This window comes from Pelodiscus sinensis, chromosome 22 (assembly GCF_052426305.1).
Source record: "Pelodiscus sinensis isolate ZL-2025 chromosome 22, ASM5242630v1, whole genome shotgun sequence".
Lineage (NCBI taxonomy): Eukaryota > Metazoa > Chordata > Testudines > Trionychidae > Pelodiscus > Pelodiscus sinensis.
In genome coordinates this window covers 6033956-6054080 of record NC_143073.1, presented here as the reverse complement: position 1 = coordinate 6054080, position 20125 = coordinate 6033956, and the positions used below count along the sequence as shown (strand labels likewise).

General features: G+C 51.4%; 1 protein-coding gene across 1 annotated transcript in view; it reads right to left on the bottom strand.

Annotated features, from left to right (window-relative positions):
- ITGA10 (integrin subunit alpha 10) overlaps positions 1-20125 on the bottom strand; it is a 94708-nt gene that overhangs the window by 46122 nt on the left and 28461 nt on the right. The window contains exons 6-9 of the mRNA XM_089772780.1: positions 14839-14950; positions 5168-5277; positions 3980-4068; positions 749-863 (exon numbers count right to left, since the gene is read on the bottom strand). Coding sequence (XP_089628906.1) covers positions 749-863; positions 3980-4068; positions 5168-5277; positions 14839-14950 — 426 coding nt within the window. The remainder of the gene's footprint in view (positions 1-748; positions 864-3979; positions 4069-5167; positions 5278-14838; positions 14951-20125) is intronic.

The following is a 20125-nucleotide window of genomic DNA, read 5'->3' as shown; positions in this document are numbered from 1 at the left end:
AGTTTCTTTTCTAAAATCTGATTTGTCAATTTCATATGTGTTCACTTTTTTTTGATTGTATCCCTTTGGTATATATGGCCCTGGCAATTTTCTTCCACAATTTGATCTGAGGAAGTGGGTCTGGCCCACAAAAGCTCATCACCTAATAAACCATCTTGTTAGTCTTTAAAGTGCTGCATAGTCCTGTCTTTTGTTTCAGCAAGACCAGACTAACACGGCCGCATCTCTATTATGTTTCCACGCTCAGGCGCTGTGCTTGCGAGCGGGGAAGCATGGCCTCCCAGGGGCGCCTGGAGTTGATGTGTAAATTTCACGTTACGGGGCTCGAGCCAGTCCTGTGCTGGGTGGATGGAGAGGACCCCCCTGGGTATTGAACTCGGCCCTAGCTGCTGCGCCAACTGGCGGAAGGATTACACTTGCACTGCCAGGCTTTGCAGAGCCAAGAGGCCAGCAACTCCCGCTCCCCTGCTCCCAAAGCTGCTGCGATACGGAGTCCAAGAGTCCACACAAAAGGGGGGAAAAGCCAGCAGGCTGCATTGCTCACACGCCCGAGAGCCCCCGCAATGCAGCCAAGTCCTGAGCCAGACAGCAGCCGTCCTGACACCGCACCAAGACTCACGCTCGGGGTGAGATTTATCCCACCCTGCCGCACACAAATACTGGGAGCAAAACACTCGCAGAGCCAGACGGCTCCCTGTCCGGACCGACTCCATTTCTACGCACGCCCTGCAGCCGGCGCGCCACCTACTCTGGGCCGTGGGGGCAATGGTGCCGGTCGGCTGGAAGCTGCCATCCACCTGGGTGCAGATGCCCGTGCTGAACAGGGAGGTGCCACATTCCTGGGACCAGAGGGGGGCGCAGGCCTGCCGAGGAGAGGAAGAGGCAAGTGAACCTGGTCCCATGGTGCGTCTCCATTATTCTGTCCACAGAGCTAAAAGCCCCTCACCCCTTTCTTCACTCATACAGGAAGCATTTGCCATACCAGAGCAGAGCAGTGGTTCAGCTGGCACAGACCGGGGCTCTCTCTAGCCCAGTGGTTCTCAAACTTTTTGGCCTGTGGCCCATCCCACCCAATGCAGAGCTTTCTGCGGACCACCAGCCAACCACCCATGCTGACAAAATGGGTGCAGGAGGGGGCTGAGAGTGGGGGTGGTGCTGGGGGGTGGGGAGGTTGGGTGCAGGAGTGGACTAGAGTTGAGGGTTCTGGGTGGGAGGAAGGGTGCAGGAGCAGGTCTTAGTGGGAGGGGTGTGTGGGAGGGGTCTGGGCACGAAGGAGATGGGGGGCACTTACATGGTTCTGTGCCTCTCACTGCTCCCAGGCACTATCCCGGCTGCTCCCATTGGCTGCGATTCCGGCCAATGGGAGCAGCAGGGAAAGCCTCCAGGTGAGCTGTTTCCTGCGCTGCCGTTCCTCCAGCCGGGGGAGGGGGAGTGGCCGTGTGCGGAGCCGCTTCCTTCCTCCACAAGACGGATCTGGCCCGTTTGGCTCCTCCCTCCCCCCCGCAGCAGGAAGAAAAGCCCTCGGGCGCCATGTTGTACGGAAAAGAAGCAAACAGCTTTATTCGGTGGCTCTCCACGGAGCTAGCGGCCGTCTTAGCACCTGGATGCAGGGCATTCTGGGAAACGCCTGAGACCAGCGCGTTCTGGGGCCAGAGGCAGCTGGTGCTCCAGCCTCGCGCAAGGGGCTGCAGCGTCAGCACAAGGGGGGGACGAGTCTGGAGCCCGCAGCCCACCTGGAAGATGGCCGCAGACCACACTTTGAGACCCACTGGCCTAGGCCCTTTACACCACCGACAGGTGCCCTGGATTAGCCCAGCCTCCCATCTGGGTCACTCCTGCCCCTGCACACGTGTTGGAAGAGCCCAACGTCCCATCCCCAGGGCAGGGAGGGATGGTGAGCGCCCACCTCGGAGGTGCCTCACACCCTGCTGTACTGGAATAGGCTGACCGGCCAGGCCTCGTTTCCCTGACGAAGGCGCCAGCGACACTTAGTACTGACTAGCGACCGATGGCCCGAGAGACCCACGTCCTCGGGATTTCAACCCGGGCGGGGCACAATCAGAGCCAGGGTAACTCTCCCGTGGGCCGGGACTCTTGGATGTTGTGCTAGACTCCGCTTGCCTTTCAAAGCGCTTCCGGGCCCACCTCTCAGTCGTAAACACGTAGAACCCAGTTAATTGAAAACAGCCACCGCCTGCTCTTACAACAGCTGCTAGGTTAGTGTCTTTCTGGGAGGGAGTTTGGGTGCAGGGGGGAGCCTCTGGAGGGGAGTTTGAGTGTAGGAGGGTGGTCTCGGCGGGGGAGTTTGGGTGTAGGAGAGTCTCTGGGGGGACTTTGGGTGCAGAGGGGTGGGCTCCGGGGGGAATTTGGGTGCAGGGGGGTGGGCTCTGGGGGGAATTTGGGTGCAGGGGGTATGGGCTCTGGTGGGGAGTTTGGGTGCAGGAGAAGGGTTTGGGCTTGGGGAAGGAATTTGGTGCAGCGGGGGATTCTGATCTGGGGCAGGGGGTTGGGGTGTAGAAGGGGGTGTGAAGTGCTGGCTCTGTCCAGGAGGTGCGTATCACTGGCAGCTCCCAGCCGGTGGCACTGGGGAGCAGGACAATGCGTCTCCATGCCTTGCCCAGGCCCGTAAACACGGTCCCTTTACAGGGGTGTCATGGGAGGCTGGGGGGCTGGAGGAGAGCCCAGCATCATGATGGCTTTGACCAGGACCGAGGATGGACTGTGTGTGCGTGTTGTGTGTGTGTGTGCGTGTGTGTGTGTCACTGCCCGTGGGAGGGTGCCTCCCGGCCCTGCTGCTCACGGTTGCCCGTGGGGGCCGGGCTGGCTCTGAGGAGAGGCTGACTCAGTGTGCAAACAAGAGCAAGACCGCAGGAAGGCCGGGCGGCAGCGCGCCGGGAGGGAAAAGCGACACAAGGGGATATTCATTCCTCCTCCCTCCTGACCTGCCTCATGCTGCAGGGCTGGATGTGAGAGGAGGCCGGGTGCTCGGAGCGCAGCCAGACCCTGGAGCACAGAGGCCGGCTGAGAGAAGCCCTGCATGATCTTCTCCTCAAGACCAGGGGGCTCAAACTCCCATCCCGGGGCTTACGAGCTTTTCCATAATCCGACCTGCGCACGGCTGCTGGCATGTGAGTCCCTGCGGCCGTGGGGGGTTGGTCATGCCTTTCCCTCAGTCCTGTCCCTGCTCTGCCTCCCTCGCCTCTTCCTGCCCCTGCTCCGCCCTCTCCCCCCCATTACACCCCTTCCCTCAAGTTCCCTACCCGCAAATCCATCTTTCCTCCTCTCCCCACCCTGCCCTCCTCCGAATTGCCTCCTCCCTCCATCTCCGTCTCATCCCACTGTCCTTCAGGATCTCTAGGATGCTACTTGTCACCCCTCAGCAGGGCTGTGTCTCAAAGCCCAAGGGGTTTAGGAGCATGCCCCCCCACTGGGCTTTCAGTAGGACGTGTGCATCTGTTGCCCTCAGAACACTTTGGCAAGTCCTCTCTGCCATGCTGGGCACGTTCACAAACCTGTAACTTCGCCCAGTGTTAACATGCAACTTGCGCCCCCTACACTGAGGTTTCAAGACTCACATGGAAAACCCCCCTTTTAGCCAAGGCTAGCCCAAGCTGAAGAGACAGTGTGGCCCAGTGGGTAGGGCACTGAACAGGCAGTCAGGAATCCTGGGCTCTATTTCCAGCTTTGACCTGGCGTGTGGCCTTGGGCAAATCACGGCACCTCTCTGGGCCTCAGTTTCCCCTCCCATTTGTTGTCTTACACTCACTGAGACTGTAAGCTCTTTGTGGAAGGGGCTGTCTCATTATGGGTATGTATGTCCCTGGCACAAGGGTGATCTCCCCAGATGCCACTGCAGTAGGAAGCTTGAGGGGGCTGAGTTTGTGACCGTGTGGCTCGCAAACACAGGGTGGGAAAAGGCACGTCATGGAAGCGCAGCCTGTGGGGCTTTTTCCAGCTCCTGGGCAAAAAATCGGCTCACCACAAAGCCATCCCCTTGGTTGTCCACGAGCGTCATCCCAAAGTGCATGTTTCTGATTTGGGTGGAGACGTTCCGCAGGGCCATGTCACCTACACGAAGCGCCGGGCGGCAGGAGGAAAAGCAAACAGCGTGTGAGTTCCGCCCCCGCCGGGATTGCTCGCTGAGCTGAGCTGAGCTGAGCTGAGCTGAGCTGAGCTTTCTGGCGGCGCAGAGGGGCGGTGGGATTTCAACAGGCATGTGGCACCTATTTCCCTTTAGCACAGGGGTGGCCAACCCGCGGCTCACGAGCCGCATGCAGATCTTCAAAGAAAAAATTGCGGCTCCCACACTCGCGGCGCTGAAAGGGGCAACGTGTTCTTGTCTGCACGGGATGCAGGTGCAGACTTCAAAATGACCACCTTAAAAGGGCAATGTCTGCTCTGTTCTTAAAAGGGCTGCGACCAGGGTTTTTTTTTTTTTTTTTTTCTCAACAATTTTTTTCCCTCGGCTTTTTGCGCTGTATCCACCACTATTTTGGCTCTTTGTCTGTAACGGGTTGGCCACCCCTGCTTTAGTGCCTTAGGAAGCCCTGCCCTGATCACATTCCCTTTCAAAAGGCTGAGAGGTTTCACACCCTGCCCAACCCCGAGAGGCGGGGTGGACAGATTTAGACCAGTGTTTCTCAACATTTTTTTTTAATAAAGTATCCTTTTTTCAAAAAAAAACAAAAAAAAACGATAACTACCCCCAGTACCTACAGTTTTCAGACACACAATTTTTTTTTCTACCGTAGCAACACATTTGTTTAAACAACTTAATCGTCGCCGGGCAGGCAATGAAATTTTAGGGTGTAAAAAGTACAAAAATAATAAAACGCTGTAAGACTTCAAACAAAAATTCAGTTTTCGCCAAATTTCAGTTGTGTTGACGTACCCCTCAGACTTCTCCCGAGTACTCCTAAGGGTACTCGTACCACTGGTTGAGAAACACTGATGTAGACAATCAGCTCTCAGGCATGAACGTGCCAGTGCAGTTAGGAAGGTTATGTTGGCATTAGGGTTTGCGGGTGGATGGCAGAGTTGGCATCAGGACTGGGGGGGCTGGGATGCCAGTACTCCAGTTGTACCCCACTCCCCCCGCATTCCAAATCCCTTGGGGCAAGTTTGAAAAATTCAACCTAAACGGATTGGAGCCTTCGGAGGCTGTTACCTAGATTAACCTTGGCACAGGTAGAGCTGTTTCTTTCAGCCAGGACACACTTGTACACGTCCCCCTTCCGGTTGTCAGCTGTCCCATCCCAGGGCGCCCCGACCAACATCCTGTGGAGGAAAGACCAGCAGCACGGTCAAGGCGGCAGAGACGGGGCCTTCCCTTCCTCAGAACAGCAGGAAACGGAACATCAGCAGAGGAAGAGATACTGATGTGACAGGGAGAGGTTTGCAGGGGAGTTTTATAGCCGGGGCGGGGAACCTTTTTGGGTTGGGCGGGGGGAGGGGAGCTGACCCACTGAAAAATCAGTCGGGGGCTGTGCACAAACACAAGTGAGAAGCAACAAGAAACCCTCAACAAAATACCTCAGGTAACCCATTAATCTTAATGTTACAATCTGCATAACTTATTTTGGGGTATGTATCATTCTTGTAAGTAAGGTTAGAGATATGGGAGAGGAAATGGTTGATGGTTTTCAATGTGCAAAGGAAAGCCATCAAGGGTGTTTCCCTCAGGGTACGTCTACACGGCAAGCTTCTTTCGGAAGAAAGCGTCCACACAGCAAAAGCCCAACGAAAAAGCGAGGTGCTTTTTCAAAAGAGCGTCTGCATTGATTGGACGCTCTCTTGCATTTACGTTTTGATTAGTCTGGACAGAGTGACCACCAGGACACCTGTGTTATTTCCGGGAGGCCTCAAAAGAACTCCCTCTTCTGCGTCCACACACGTCTTTTTCCAAAAAAGCTTTTTCAGAAAAAGGCTTCTTCCTTCTAGAATGAGGTTTGCCGCTGTAGGAAAAACCCCTCTGTTCTTTCAACTTTCTGTCGAAAGAACGCAATAGCAGTGTGGACGTAAGTATTGTTTTCCTGGAAAAACGGTTGTTCTTCTGGAAAAACACTGCAGTGTAGACGCACCCTCTATGTCTGGGTGATCACTTGTCGAAAGCCTCCTTTGTCCTTTCAGTCTTAGCAATGACTGGTCTTAAGAAGCCATGGGACCATCCTAACAGGCAGGGTCTGACCAGGTAATTTTCCATGGAAAGGTGGAATGTAGGGACAATGAATTTTTGCTGAAAAAGGAGGCTATTTAGCAGCGTTTCTTAAACTGTGTTCCGCAGCACACCGGTGTGTCCCGAGGCAGTCTGAGGTGTGCCACGGAGAACAGAATTCAAAATGGCCACCCTTAAAGGGGCAGGAGACCTTTTTTTTTTCTTCAATAACTTGCCCTGACCCTTTTTTCTCAATAATTTCCCTCCCAATTTTTTTTTTTGGGGGGGGGGGGGGGGGGGGGGGGGGGGGGGGGGGGGGGGGGGGCTCAACAAAAAATACTTGGTGTTCCTCATAAAAACAATTTGGCTGTGACTAGACTGGCAAGTTTTCCCGCAAAATCATCTGATTTTGCGGAAAAACTTGCCAGCAGTCTACACTGGCCGCTTGAATTTCTGGAAAAGCACTGACGATCTCATGTAAAATCATCAGTGCTTTTCCAGAAATACTATGCTGCTCCCATTCGGGCCAAAGTACTGTTTTCCGCAAAAAAGCCCCGCTGGCTAAAATGGCGATCGGAGCTTTTTTGCAGAAAATCGCATCTAGATTGGCCACGGACGCTTTTCCGCAAAAAGTGCTTTTGCGGAAAAGCATCCTGCCAATCTAGATGTGATTTTTCCGAAAATGCTTTTAACGGAAAACTTTTCCGTTAAAAGCATTTTTGGAAAATCATGCCAGTGTAGGCATAGCCTTATTGTTTGATGTTCCTCAGTCTTAAAAAGTTTCAGAAACACTGCTATTTAGGATGCAAAGTTTTCAGGCCCTTGGTCTTTGGCTGGCATGCCACTCCCAAGAGAATGAATCAGAGACCCCAGAAAAAAGGCCTTCACTGGCTTGGAGGTTTAGCTGAAATAAGAATAGTTTTACGGAAAGTTTGCACTGAACTTTTAAGCTACGTCTACACTGTCTCTTTTGCCAGCAGAGCGTATACTAATGAAGTGCTTATTAGCAACTTCTTGTACTTCATTTGCATATTCTCTGCCCGAGGCTGTTGGCGCAACAGGGTTTTTTTGTGCAAAAAGGAGCAGTGTTTTGCGCCAAAAAAACCTTTTGCGCAAGACCTGTATACCTCCTTTTTTGAGGCATAAGGATCTTGAGCAAAAGGGGAGTTTTGCACAAAACGGATCCTTCTACACTGCTTGGTTTTGCGCAAAAACCTCTTGCACAAAAAGCATCGGAAGAGAATATGCAAATGAAGCACGAGAAGTTGCTAATGAGCGCTTCATTTGCATTGCCTCTTCCACAAAAAAGAGGCAGTGTTGATGTAGCCTTAGTGTATTAGAACTGGCTGTGTGTTTTCTGTTTTTTTAAATTTGTAATTCACTTTGCTCTGCCTGTTTTCACTTGCGACCACTTACAGTCCACTGCTTGTACTTAATCACTTGTATTTACTATCAAGCCCAGTGTAAATCATTGTTCTCTGGTGTGTGCATCCTCCTTTCATTGTTAAAGGGCGCTTGTCTGAATGATTTCTTTGGGGTTCTGATCCCATTTGGGGAAAGGGCTTCCTGGTAACTAGGCCTGAAACTGCCTTCCCCGCAGACCTGGAGAGGTTCAGTGTCTGCATTGCTCTTCCGGGGGCGATCTCAGCTCTGGACCTTGGCTGGGGGGGCACCAAGAAATCTGACCCAGCAGGACTGGGTGGTGAGAAGTTCCAGAGACAAGGAGGTGAGTGTCAGTGGCTTTGACAGCATCCCGGGAAGCAGCTCCGAGGGGTTTTCTGTGACCACCCCCCTTCACACTATGTTCCTGATTAACCATACGTGGCACTTTGCACAGCACAAGGCGCTCTAAGCTCCCTTTATAGCAGGGCAGAGCAGCATTAGCCTCACTGCACAGAGAGGGAAACTGAGGCACGTGTGTGGGGAAGGGGGTGACAGGCTCACCACAAGTCACTGGCAAAACTTTGGACTAGAGATCACGTTGTAATTGCCAGGGCTCATAGCATCACAGAAGATGAGGTTTGGAAGAGTCGTCAGGAGAGTCTCTAGTTCAAGCCCATGCACAAAGCAGGACCAACCCCAACTAACCCATCCCAGCTAGGGCTTCGTCCTGTTCTAGTCACCAAACACACTCCCTCCCAGAGAGATGCCCAAATCCTTCCTTCACCACCACGTGCCAGCAAGGCGAATCCGTTTCAGCGAATGTGCCCAAACCCATCCACCCTCCCGGGAAACGTTTGCCAGGATTCCTTTGCCAGGACACCCACAGAGAAAGACACAGAGAAAGAGAAATTCCCTGCTATGGAAACCCCTTCCCCCTGGTTTAATCGGGCCTTTCCCAATCCTGCCGCATCCTGGAATCCTCATCACACCAGCCCCCTGCTTGTCTGGTCTGGTAAGATGATAAAAATACTTTCAGGGATATAGATTCTGGCCTCTCTCCTTTAGCTACAAACGCTGCCCCAGTTTATGGCTCCGCGTGTTCCCAGTGAACTGTGACGATTCTCACGCCCCCAGCTGAAGAAATTTTCCACACAGCTGGCTCAGGAAAGGATTAGAAAGGGCCCAAACCCCAGGTGGTTCAGAGCGGGAAACTGAGGCACATGGGCAGGGGGTGTGACAGGGGATGAGATTTTGGTGTCTTGTTCATCCAAAATCTTGGGCAAGTCACCAGGACTCCATTGATGCCCAGGAGTGACAGTGTTACCTGGCCCTATTCCCACCCAGAAAACAACCCTGAGTGTTTCCACTGTCTGTGAGTGATTTAAAAACAAGCAAGGAAAAAGGAAGAGTCAAACGAAGAGGGAGAAAACACTCCGTGAAACCGAGCTGAGAGGACGTGAGTACTCCAAGCCCTGAGGACTAGAATTGACATGAGGAGGAGTCAATGGATAAAGCAGCTCACAGGCGGAGGATGGGTGGGAGGAAAAGGAAAAAAATAAAAGAAAGCGCTTGGCTGGAAAGGAGGGGATTGTTCAGCCAAACTCTGCAAGTTCGATCAATCGTCATCACACTTTCAGTTGTTGTGCAGCACGGCTGACAGAGCTACAGAGGAACAGAGTCACGTCCTAGATCCTCAAAGATACCTGGCGCCAGGGTGTATGCGCAAAATTAACTTTACTAGTGTGAGATGTCCCGTTATGTGCCTCAGTTTCCCAACTGTAAAACAGAGACAATAGCCCTCCTGGACCAGATAAATGGATGAAAAAGCGTGAGGCACTGTGAAGACAGTTCTTGAGCTAGATCAGTGTGTTTTTGGTGTATCTCCCTTCCAAGCCAGCGGCTTTTGACTTCCCAGCATGCATCACGGTTTGTTTCATTTAAAAAAAGCCAGTCCTTACTTAGACAGCAGATATGTTGGTAACCCTTTGGAATCTGGGCATTTGCCTGGGAGCGTTTTATTAGGGTTGATCAAACATTTTCCACCAAAACTCTTTCTGGGCGGGAGAGGGGGTGGCGTGGTTGGAAAATGGAGTTTTTGACTCAACCAAAATGTGTATGAAATGTGTCTGATTTCCTTGACAGCTTTTTTTTTTTTCAATCAGAAAACTGAAAAATTTGGGTTGGAAACCAAAAGACTTTTTTAAAAAAAAAATGTTGGTCGAATATTTTAAGTTTTTCTCTCTCCACAGAAGTCAACATGTTCCACTGGAAGTTTTGACAAACTGACAGGACAGATTTGGGGGGGTTGTGAACATTTCCCACGGAGGGTCCCTCCCCCTCCTTTTTTCAACAAGCTCTACATGTTCCAGTCCAGTCTCACACTCTAAGGGGGATCAACGTTTGGGGGAAGAGTTCCAAACCGGAGTGGGTTGACTGCCCTTTCTGGCCTCGATGGAAGTTCTGTCGCGGAGTGGAGGCTCTCATGGCTGCTCAGAGCAGGACCAGCAATGTTAAGCCCCAAATTTAGCCCAGGAGGGAAACCAGGTAAGAGCTGGAGGGATTTGTTTTGTCCATGAGCTGGACCGTTAGCCAAAGAATGCGGAGTTGGATACACATTTTCTTGGGGGTGAGAGAGGTGTGGTCATGTGCAGAGGAGTGGCAGTCCTAGATGCTTTTCATAGGGACAGTCTCGCTTTAGCTTACCGGCACATGCTATCTCGCCAGGTTTTTTTTGGAGTGAGGACCGCCTAGGTCAAATGATTCTATATTCGGGTCACTAACCTTCTCCAGTGATCCCAGGAGGGACAGCAAAATTAAGAACATAAGAACAGCCATCCTGGGTCAGATGAAAGGTCCATGTAGCCCAGTATCCTGTCTTCTGAAACTGGCCAATGCCAGGTGCCCCAGACGGTATGAACAGAACAAGGAATCATTAAGTGATCCTTCCCTGTTGCCCATCCCCAGCTTCTGATAGAGAAAAGGACACCGCCCTGGCCCATCCTAGCTAATAGCCATTGATGGACTGAACTTCCAGGGAATTACCTAATTGTTTTTTAATCCCTGTTATAGTTTTAGCCGTCACAACATCCTTCGGCAAGGAGTTCCACAAGTGAATGTGGGTTGTGTGAAGAAACGCTTCCCTTTTTGTTTGTTTCAAGGCAATCGGAGCAACCACGCAGCTGTTAGAGCACTGGAAAGAGCTGAGCTTTAACGAGAAAGCTGGTCTAACCTCCACAATCATATCATTCCCCCTTGTTGCAGCTAAGAGAGAGGACTTGATTACCTACAGCCTGGGCTCTCTTTGGCATCTCTTGCTGAGACGGGCAGCCCAGAGGGGCTGTGTCTGTCCATCCAGCGGGAACGGCTCGGTGACCCGGCCCCTCCTTCCACGCGGGTCAGCTAATGGACAGCGACTTTGAGATGTCCTTTGAGCTCATAGGCATGCTGAATATTGATGCTGGCTCCCAGCTCAGCAGGGAGATGGCCACAGTGGCAAGACTCCAAACACCCACGGACGGTTGTTAGCCAGCCACTCCACTCCCATCTGCTCCAGCCCCCCCTGTATGGCGCTTGTTTCCTGTTCTCAGATGACCTTCGTGTCAAATAATTATGCCGCCCAGTCCCTGCCATTGGCATAACAGTTGGATTTCCTGAGCGCAGAAGATTTTTATTTTTTTTCCTCCTTCTTCTGTGAGTCATTTTCAAGCAGCAGGCGAGTCAGGGCTGCTTGGAATTTCCTTTTATTTGGTTAAACAGTCAATGGGCGCTTGGGGAAATCAGGGCTACAGGTCAGGATCCTTCCTCCCCTGCTCCCGGGCATGGCTGCAGTACAGATGCTAGAATTAAAGCCAGGGGAGCCTCCTCAGTTTCAGCACAGAGTGTCTGATTTTTATTCCCTTTGGGAACTTTGAGACCAGACCGTGCAGTGCGGAGGGCTTATCCAGTCTCTCCCAGCTCTGAATGCTCGCCATGGTCAAGAGGCAGCATTGTGTAGTGGTTAGAGCATTGGGCAATGACTCAGCTTGCAGGCCCAACTCTGCCACTGACCTTGGGAAAGTCACTTCCCTTCTCCCTGCCTCAGTTTCCCTTCCCATCCTTTGCCTGTCTCATCTGTCTAGATCAGTGGTCTCCAAACTTACCCCATCCCTGCCCCGGCTGGAGCCAGGGTCAGCATGGACAAGACTTGGGGGTGGGTCTGAGGCCAGAAGGGGGGCTGGGGAAAAAGCCACTGCTAGGGGCTGGGACCAGGAGTCAGGGATGTGGTTATGGGTGGGACCAGAGTCTAGCTGAGGATGAGGCGGGGCTAGGCGGCAACCCCTCTCCACCTCCTCTGGGGGTTGGCCCAGGCCTGGCCTCTGACTGGTCTGAAAAGAGTGAATAAGGAAAAGTTATTTACTTATTCCCACAATATAAGAACTAGGGGTCACCAAATGAAATTCATAGGCAGCAGGTTTAAAACAAACAGAAGTTTTTCTTCACGCAGAAAATAGTCAACCTGTGGAACTCCTTGCCAGAGGATGCGGTGAAGGCTAGAACTTTAACAGGATTCAAAAAAGAGCTAGATAGATTCATGGAGGTTAGGTCCCTCAGTGGCTATTAGCCAGGCCTCTATTTCTCTGGAGGTGGGTGACAGAGGAGGGATCATGTGAGGATTCCCTGTTGTGATCCCTCCCTTTGGGGGCACCTGGCATTGGCCACTGTTGGCAGACGGGATACTGGGCTGGCTGGACCTTTGGGCTGACCCAGTGCGGCTGTTCTTATGTTCTCTGAAGGTTCCTCTTGGTACAGGGGATGTAGCCAAAATATGATGGTTGCATGATGTATACCTGTGAGGGGGAACCTGGGCTAGCGAGCGGGCCACACGCGTGGCCCCCTGGCATCTCAGGGGGCTGCACGATTGTCGGAACCAAGACGGTCTCCCAGGACAGGGCAGTTTCGCTCACTGTGCTCGCATGCCTAGAATGTGCGGGGGGGGCGACGGAACCGTAGCTGCCCTAGGATTGGCTGCAGAAAGCGCGCACAGTCAGTGTGGTGCGCAATACGCCCACCCCTCCCTTCACCTGCCCTGGCTTCACGTGCCTGTGTGCCACTTTAGTAACGCAGGGAGGAAAAAAACCGATGCGGACGAAAACCAGCGGAATCTAGCGACGCTGTGCGTTGGCACCGACAAACAAAACGTCTCGTGGGCCACACACAGAGCCCTGAGGAGTCGCTTGCAGCCCCTGGTCCCCTGGTTGCCAGTCACTGATGTATCCGGTATCTTAGGTGTAAGGTAGAAGTAGAATACAGAACGTAGAATGTTTGGGATCATGGGATATGTTTCGCTGGGCCCTGCCAGCCGTCTCCTTTCCTAGTAGTCGAAAGGAACAGCTGTTTGTCGGCTCGCTGCTAGTCTGGACATTCCCCCTGTCGACATCAAAGCCCTTTGTCAGCAGCCCCAGTAAACCTCATTCCACGAGGCTCAGCGCGGCAGCCATGTAAATGTAAATGAAGCCGCGATCATTTAAATCGCGGTTTCATTTGCCTTTGCTGATCTGTCTAATCTACATGCCTCTGCCGACAGAGGCATGTAGTCTAGACACAGCCAGAATGTGCTGTAGTACTCCTGTGTTACAAAGAAGTAGTGTAATTCTGGTTAGTGTGCATGGGCGGCGGGATAATCCAGGCAAGGGTAGGTGTTACCTTCCCAAAATTGCCTACACTGCAAAGCTGCCTGGGACGGGCTGGGGCCGTGCCGCATGGCAGCCCAGTAGCCAGGGAAGGCCATGTGGCAGCTCCAGCCATCAGCTGGGGTTGGGTGGGGGTTGGTTCAAAGAGGGGGCGGGGAGGTTGTTGAAGGAGCATGGTCTTGGGGGATGGGACAAGGCCTCAAGTTGAAGGGGCAGGCCTTCGGCTTGCCTTCCACAGCTGGGCTTTCACCGCCGCCCATGTTTGCGTGAGTGAAGGTTGTGTGCCTAGAAAGAGGAAAGTGTGGAGGTCATTGCCAGATCCAGATGGTCAAGGGAGGAGGGAGAGGCGTAGCTGCGCCCATTGTACCTGATGATGATAGAGGGGCCAATCGACAACCCCGAAGATGAGGCGTGCACGCCCGAAAACAGAACAAGATAACACGACCTAATCGAAACCCGAATGTGGGGACTCCCAAAGTCTGTCGGAAATGCTGATGGAGGTGGACGATGAGCGAAATCTTGAGATAAACACTCACTATGGAATAATTGATTGCAACACGATGAAGCAAAACCCACAGATTTGCAGGGGGAAGAGCTACTCTCCAGATGGTGTGTTTTGCCATGAAAATTTGGATTCACCCTGCAAAGCCTCATAGCATCAGATCGCGACCAACAGAACCTGGCTCTTCCACTAGCCGGCCACTAGATTGGTCCAAACGACAGTCTGGTAACTTGGTAACTATAACAACATTGGAACAACGTGTGTGTGTGTGTGTGTGTGTGTGTGTGTGTGTGTGTGTGGCATGTGCATGAATGAATGATATTCTGCTTTTCATGTAGGCTACATCTACACTGGCGCGTTCTCACGCAAAAACTCTTTTGCGGAAGATTTCTTCTGCAAAAACTCTTCCAGAAGAGAGCGTCTACACTGGCATGTGCTTTTGCCCAAAAGCATCCATGCCAGTGTAGATGCTCTCTTGCGCACGAAAGCTCTGATGGCCATTTTAACCATCGAGCTTTCTTGTGCAAGAAATTCATGTTGCCTGTCACCACTGGCCTCTTGCGCAAGAACAGTTGCTCAAGAGGGCTTATTCCTTGAGCGAGAGCATCATAGTTCTTGCGCAAGAAGCCCTGATTTCATACAGTAGAACGTCAGTTTACTTGCGCAAGAACACATGGCCAGTGTAGACAGGCAGCAAGTTTTTTGCGCAAGAGTGGCCGCTTTTGCGCAAGATCGCTCCAGTGTAGACACAGCCGTACTGTTTTCAATGAACATAGCATGTTGCCTTTTCACTTAAAAAAGATCCTGCCTGTTTCTTATAAGCATAATAGGGGCATGTCACATTTGGGGAGCTCTGATTTAGACTGTAAATTCTGTGCGGACACGAGGCACTTTGGGGAATGCACATAAGTAATATTAGGTCTCTCCTTCCACAGGGAGCAGAACTATCTCAGACAGGAGTTACACTGGTTTTCCAGTCATGGCCTGAAAGTGGATTCAGATTGCTTATGAAAAGCACATGCAACTACTGCTTCACCTCACCTCCGCCCATCTCACAAGCCCCTGGACAATTCTCACAAAGGGCTGCCCCCTGGAACTGCTGTGGCAGGTGTAATGTTTTCAACACTCACCATTTCTCCCCCCCGGCCTCGTGTTGCAGGACTTTGTAACCGAATTGGGCCTCCGGTGGGCCCTGGAAGATCCGGGGTTTCTTCACATCAATGTTGAAAGACCTGCATAGCCCTAGAGAGACACAGAGCAGACAGTGTTAGTCTAATTCAAAGACCTCCACAGTTGGAGGTATCTGTAAAGACTTAGAGCAGTCTTTTTTTTTTAAGACCAAGGAACACCAATTTTTCTATGAGGGTGTGACGTAGTGGGGGTACCTGGCTGGTTTCTATGCTGTTGGCTCTGGGGTAACCCCCACTGCTGCTGTGGGTACCAGGACCCAGCAAAACAGGATGAGTCACTATGCAAACTAGTATAGCCAGACACCCCCCATGGAGAGGAACAAAGGAAGGTGGAATGCTGCCCTGGCTGGGGGGCAGGGCTGGAAGAGAGTTAGTGAGTTGCTGTCTGAGAGCATGGAGGAGGCAGCCTAGGGAAAGGGGCTGGAATTTAGGGGCCCAGTCTCCCCCATCTCAAGGGGGTCTGAGGCATCCTAGCCCAGCTCTGTGACCAGATTACATCTGTGCTGTGCTGTATCCTGGAGAGGCAATAAACTTCCTCTATTCCACCGGCTGGTGCAGTCTGTTTGTGCCATTTCGGGGTGCAGGAGACGGGGGACCCCCAACCCGCCGTCACAGAGGGATGCCAAGGATTTCTTGTTAAGCAAAAAAAAAAAAAAAAACCAAGGTCAGGGGAGGAGGGGGAAGGATTGGGGGGGAAGTTATTGAGCCAAAAAAGTCACCTGCCCCTTTAAGGGCAGCCATTTTGAATTCTGTTGTCCTCCGTGGCACACCTCTGACTGCCTCACGGCACACCAGTATACTATGGAGCATAGTTTAAGAAACACCGATTTTGAGGTACAGACAAAACTCTCAATCATTCTCCGGAATCTCAGCTTTCAAGAATCAAGTCTCCAGCTGTTATAACTGACAAGAAAAACTTAAAATATGATGCAAATCGTAAATTAGCTGAAAACTGTATTTTGTGCAGCACGGAAACGACCTGCAAATTCGGCAAATAGCGTGAGCTGAAAAAGGAAACAAAACCAAACATTTCAGACACATTTCATTTCAGAAGATCATTTGGAATTGACTCTGGAATGTTTCATGTAGCCCAAACAGGATGTTTGCGGGGGCTTTTGTTGTTGTTGTTATTTAGAGGAGAAAAAAATGGAAAAATGCCGTTTCAAGTAGGAAGTGACTACATTTGGCAAGGGATTTTTCAGTGGTGGCTGAAGATGACGCTGCATGAGTTACATGTGGGGCATATTTTTTTGTCAATGTGTTGCCCTTTTTGCCTTTCAAAGCAGATCTAATGGGAGCAGAATCAGTCAATGACTTTCCTTCCATGTACATTTTTTCATGCAATTGTTTAGTGAAATTCAGTGCAATGACCTGGCAACCAGAAAGTTTTGGTTACTTGGTTGCTTTAGTATTCCTGATCAAAGCCCCACTGCAGCAGGACTCCACATGAGAAGAAACACAAACAAAACAACCACAACAAAACCCTGTGTTTTTTAATCCTAGTGTAGACAGGACACAGACAGTTTTAACTAGTCAGTGTTTCTCAACCAGTGGTACTAGTACCTTTACGGGTACTTGAGAGAAGTCTGGGTGGTACGTCCTCACAACTGAAATTTGGAGAAAACTGAATTTTTGTTTTAAGTTTTACAATGGTTTATTATTTTTGTACTTTTTACATCCTAAAATTTCATCGCCCGCCCGGCGACTATTAAGTTGATTAAACAAATGTGTTGCAACGGGAGAGAAAAATGTTGTGTCTGACAACTGTAGGTACTGGGGATACTTACAATTTTTTTTAAAGGGGTACTTTATCAGAAAGGGTTGAGAAACACTGAACAAGTCAATTCCTGCAGCCAGCTGACAAATGTTGAAGCTACAATGGTCCCATCCACATCAGAATGTTAACGTAGTGAAACCCCATCTTTATCTCAGCAAAGATCAAGCGGGAGTAAAATGATTCCTGTCCTACAATACTAGGAGTCTAAATAGGCAAGAGAAAAAACGTGGGGGGGGGGGAGGAAACTGAGGCCCAAAGAAGCAAAGGCCCTGATCCTCCAAGATAACTCCGTTGGGAATTAGGTGGCTAAATATCTTTGAGACTCTGGGCACAAGTGACGTGTCCAAAGTTGACTCTCCAGCATCTCCAAAATTATATGCTCACAATAAATCCATCTGGTCTGCTGGATGCAGGAATCTGGGGGAGATTCTAGGGACCCGAGTGTGCCAGGGCCAGGGTTAGGGTAGTCGATCACAGGGGTCCCTTCTGGACTCAGAATCTACGACTCTTATATCATGAGCTGCTGGGAGAATGGAAAGATTTGTGCACCCTGCAACCAGGTGCTAAAATACCCACGCCCCCAGCCAGGCAGCCAAAGCCCTCAAAGAAATGTTCAGACTCTTCCCAGCTTGGGTTGCTTCAGGTTACTGGCCCCAGGGAGGACACGCAAACAGCAGCTGGCAACACACACGGCCTAGGCTGAGTTTGTGCTGACAATTCCCTCCCCCCCAGCCACAGGAAACGTCCTTTCCCAGCCAGTTGGCAGAGCGCACTCCGCAGCTGCCCCCATCGCTGGTGCTTTTGCTTGGCGGCGGGCGAAGGTTTCGAAAAGGGGCCTGTTTTGGGCAGCCGGCCCGAGAGGCCTTCCCTAGGGCGAGGGCTCGGGGCTTGCCAAACGCCTGCCTTCTTCAGAGGTTGCGCTGAATCCTGGAAAGCAGGCCCAGGCCTGGCCCCGGCCTACCCAGCGATGGCAGGGCACCAGAATGCTAAGCAGAGACTTGTGTTTGGACTCCCTGCCGGTGACACAGATTCCCAGGCTGGAAAGGACAACTGTGAGATCCAGCCAGCCCGCCCCTGCCCCCATAATGGTCAGTGGAGAGACCTCTGGAGCTAGTAGAACACAAAGGGTCAGGCCAGGGGCGTGAAATACACAGGTATTTACACACACCAACCCTGGGAAGCATTAGCCTTTAAAGTGTAGACAGGGAAACTGAGGCACAGAAGGGCAGGGGAAGTGATTTACTCCAGGTCACACAAAGCTTGCCGTGGAGCTGAGACCAACACCCGCCGACGTGCCCTAGCCCTGTGATTGTTACTCTGCTAGGGTATGTCTACACTACCCTGCTAGTTCGAACTAGGGGGGTAATGTAGGCATACCGCACTTGCAAATGAAGCCCGGGATTTGAATTTCCTGGGCTTCATTTGCATAAGCGGGGAGCCGCCATTTTTAAATCCCCGCTTGTTCGAACCCCGTGTAGCGCGGCTACACGGGGCTCGAACTAGGTAGTTCGGACTAGGTTCCTATTCCGAACTACCGGTACACCTCAAAAGCAAAGTGTTTCTTAAAGGGGCCATGCTGCTTAACAACTCTCCGGGTCCCTTTGTTTTGTTTTGTTTTTTTGTTCAGTATTTTTTCAGAAACCATCTGACAACCCTACTGCCTGGGCATGGATTGGCGTGACAGGGTATGCATATGCCGCACTGGGCCAGGATGGATTAATGCCCTGTGAGCGGAGGAAGTCCCGCCCAGCCACACTGGGCATGCTCCAATGGCTGAGTTAGTATAAAAGGGAACAGCTCATCTCAGTCTGGGTTGGACACTGGAGAGGAAGAACCGAGTAGAGGAGCTCCAGAGGTGGACCAGCCAGAAGCCCAGACAGCGGGAGATGGAGACTATATCGAGCCTCCAGACTCAGGAGGGGACTGGTGCTGTGGAGCCCGATGACCCCGAAACTATGTGGATCACCCCAGCGCCAGAACTGTAAGGAAGTGACCCAGGGATAGTGTGCGAGTGGTATCTCCAGCTCGCATGAGCGCTGCATGTTGCAGTGGAATTCCTCGCTGAGTGGGATCGCCCCCCCCGCCACTGATAGGGTCCCAACCTCCTGAGATTCCAGCCATTAGGCTGTGCTTCCCTGACCCCTAGGGGCTGTGTTATGGTCTCTGGCCATTGGGCCGTGCTGCCCTGCAACTCAAGGGCTACTTTGTCGACTCTGGCCATTAGGCCGTGCGACTCAAGGACTAATTTACAGACTGTGGCCATGGGGCCACACTGCCTCGAGACGGGGCATACTTAGGACACGACAATCGGAGACACAAACCATGGGGAGTGGACCTGATAATTCAGGAGCATAGTCAGCACGGCCGTGTCCGGAGGCCCTTTGCCTGCAAAGCCTACAAGAGAACAGCAGAATCTGACAGTCTCCAGTGAAATCCCTTTTCTACCATTCAAACTAGGCCCGGTCAACAAAAACGTAGATTCAGCCCGTTTTCCATTGCAAAAAGCAGTTTTGGCAAAATATTGCATGGGACCGTGTTAATTTTGAAGACATTTTTCACTGGGAAGCTGTGGATAATCAATCAAAAAGGCCCTCTCTAAATGCCATGTTTTGCTTTCTCTTCACATTTCAACTATATTTCAGATTGTTTCGTTCTGAAGGGTGGAACAGAAAAGTCAAAGCAAAAAGCAGCCACGCTCATGGGGCAAAACATTGGAATAATCCCAAACGGAAATTTCAGAATGATGGTTTCAAGGGACCTTTTAGATTTCCACTCCCGTGGGAACAATTACAACAATGTTTCTACCCGTCCGCATTTCTCAGGGTTCAGCAATTCAGGTCCCTAGTGGGGTTGCCAGATACTATCACAAAAAATACCGAACATGGCCAGAAAAAAATTGTTGAGCAAAAAAAGAACGAAGTTGTTGAGCAAAAAACACACTAGTCAATGCGCCTTTAAATCCCCCCCACTCTCCGCACCCCCGCCAAACGTGGCAAGGGAAGAATGTTCCAAGAGGCCTTCCGTCCAAGAAAAAACAGAAAATACTGGACATTTTACATGTCTGGTATTTTCTGGGTTTTGTTTAACTACCCGATAGAGGCCACAAATACTGGACTGTCCAGGCCAATACCGGACATCTGGCAACCCTAGTCCCCAGCCAGCTCTTATAATAGGTCAGTTCAAGTCGTGGAAGCTGTTCTCAAGTTGGCGCAAAGAGGTGCCGTGTTGCTTGACTCCTTGCATGGGATATGCGAGATACTCTGGCTCTTCTAATGTCCAAGACGACTGTGGCACATTTTAGAAATATGGGATCAGCCCTTGTGAGCTGGGCTTGTGCTAGCGAGAGTGATCATTTGATCCCATCTCCTTAAATGCCTTGCAGTTTCAGGGTTCCTCCCTGCGTTGCAGATCCAGTTCCGAAGCACTTTACGAATCTCAATTTATCCTCAT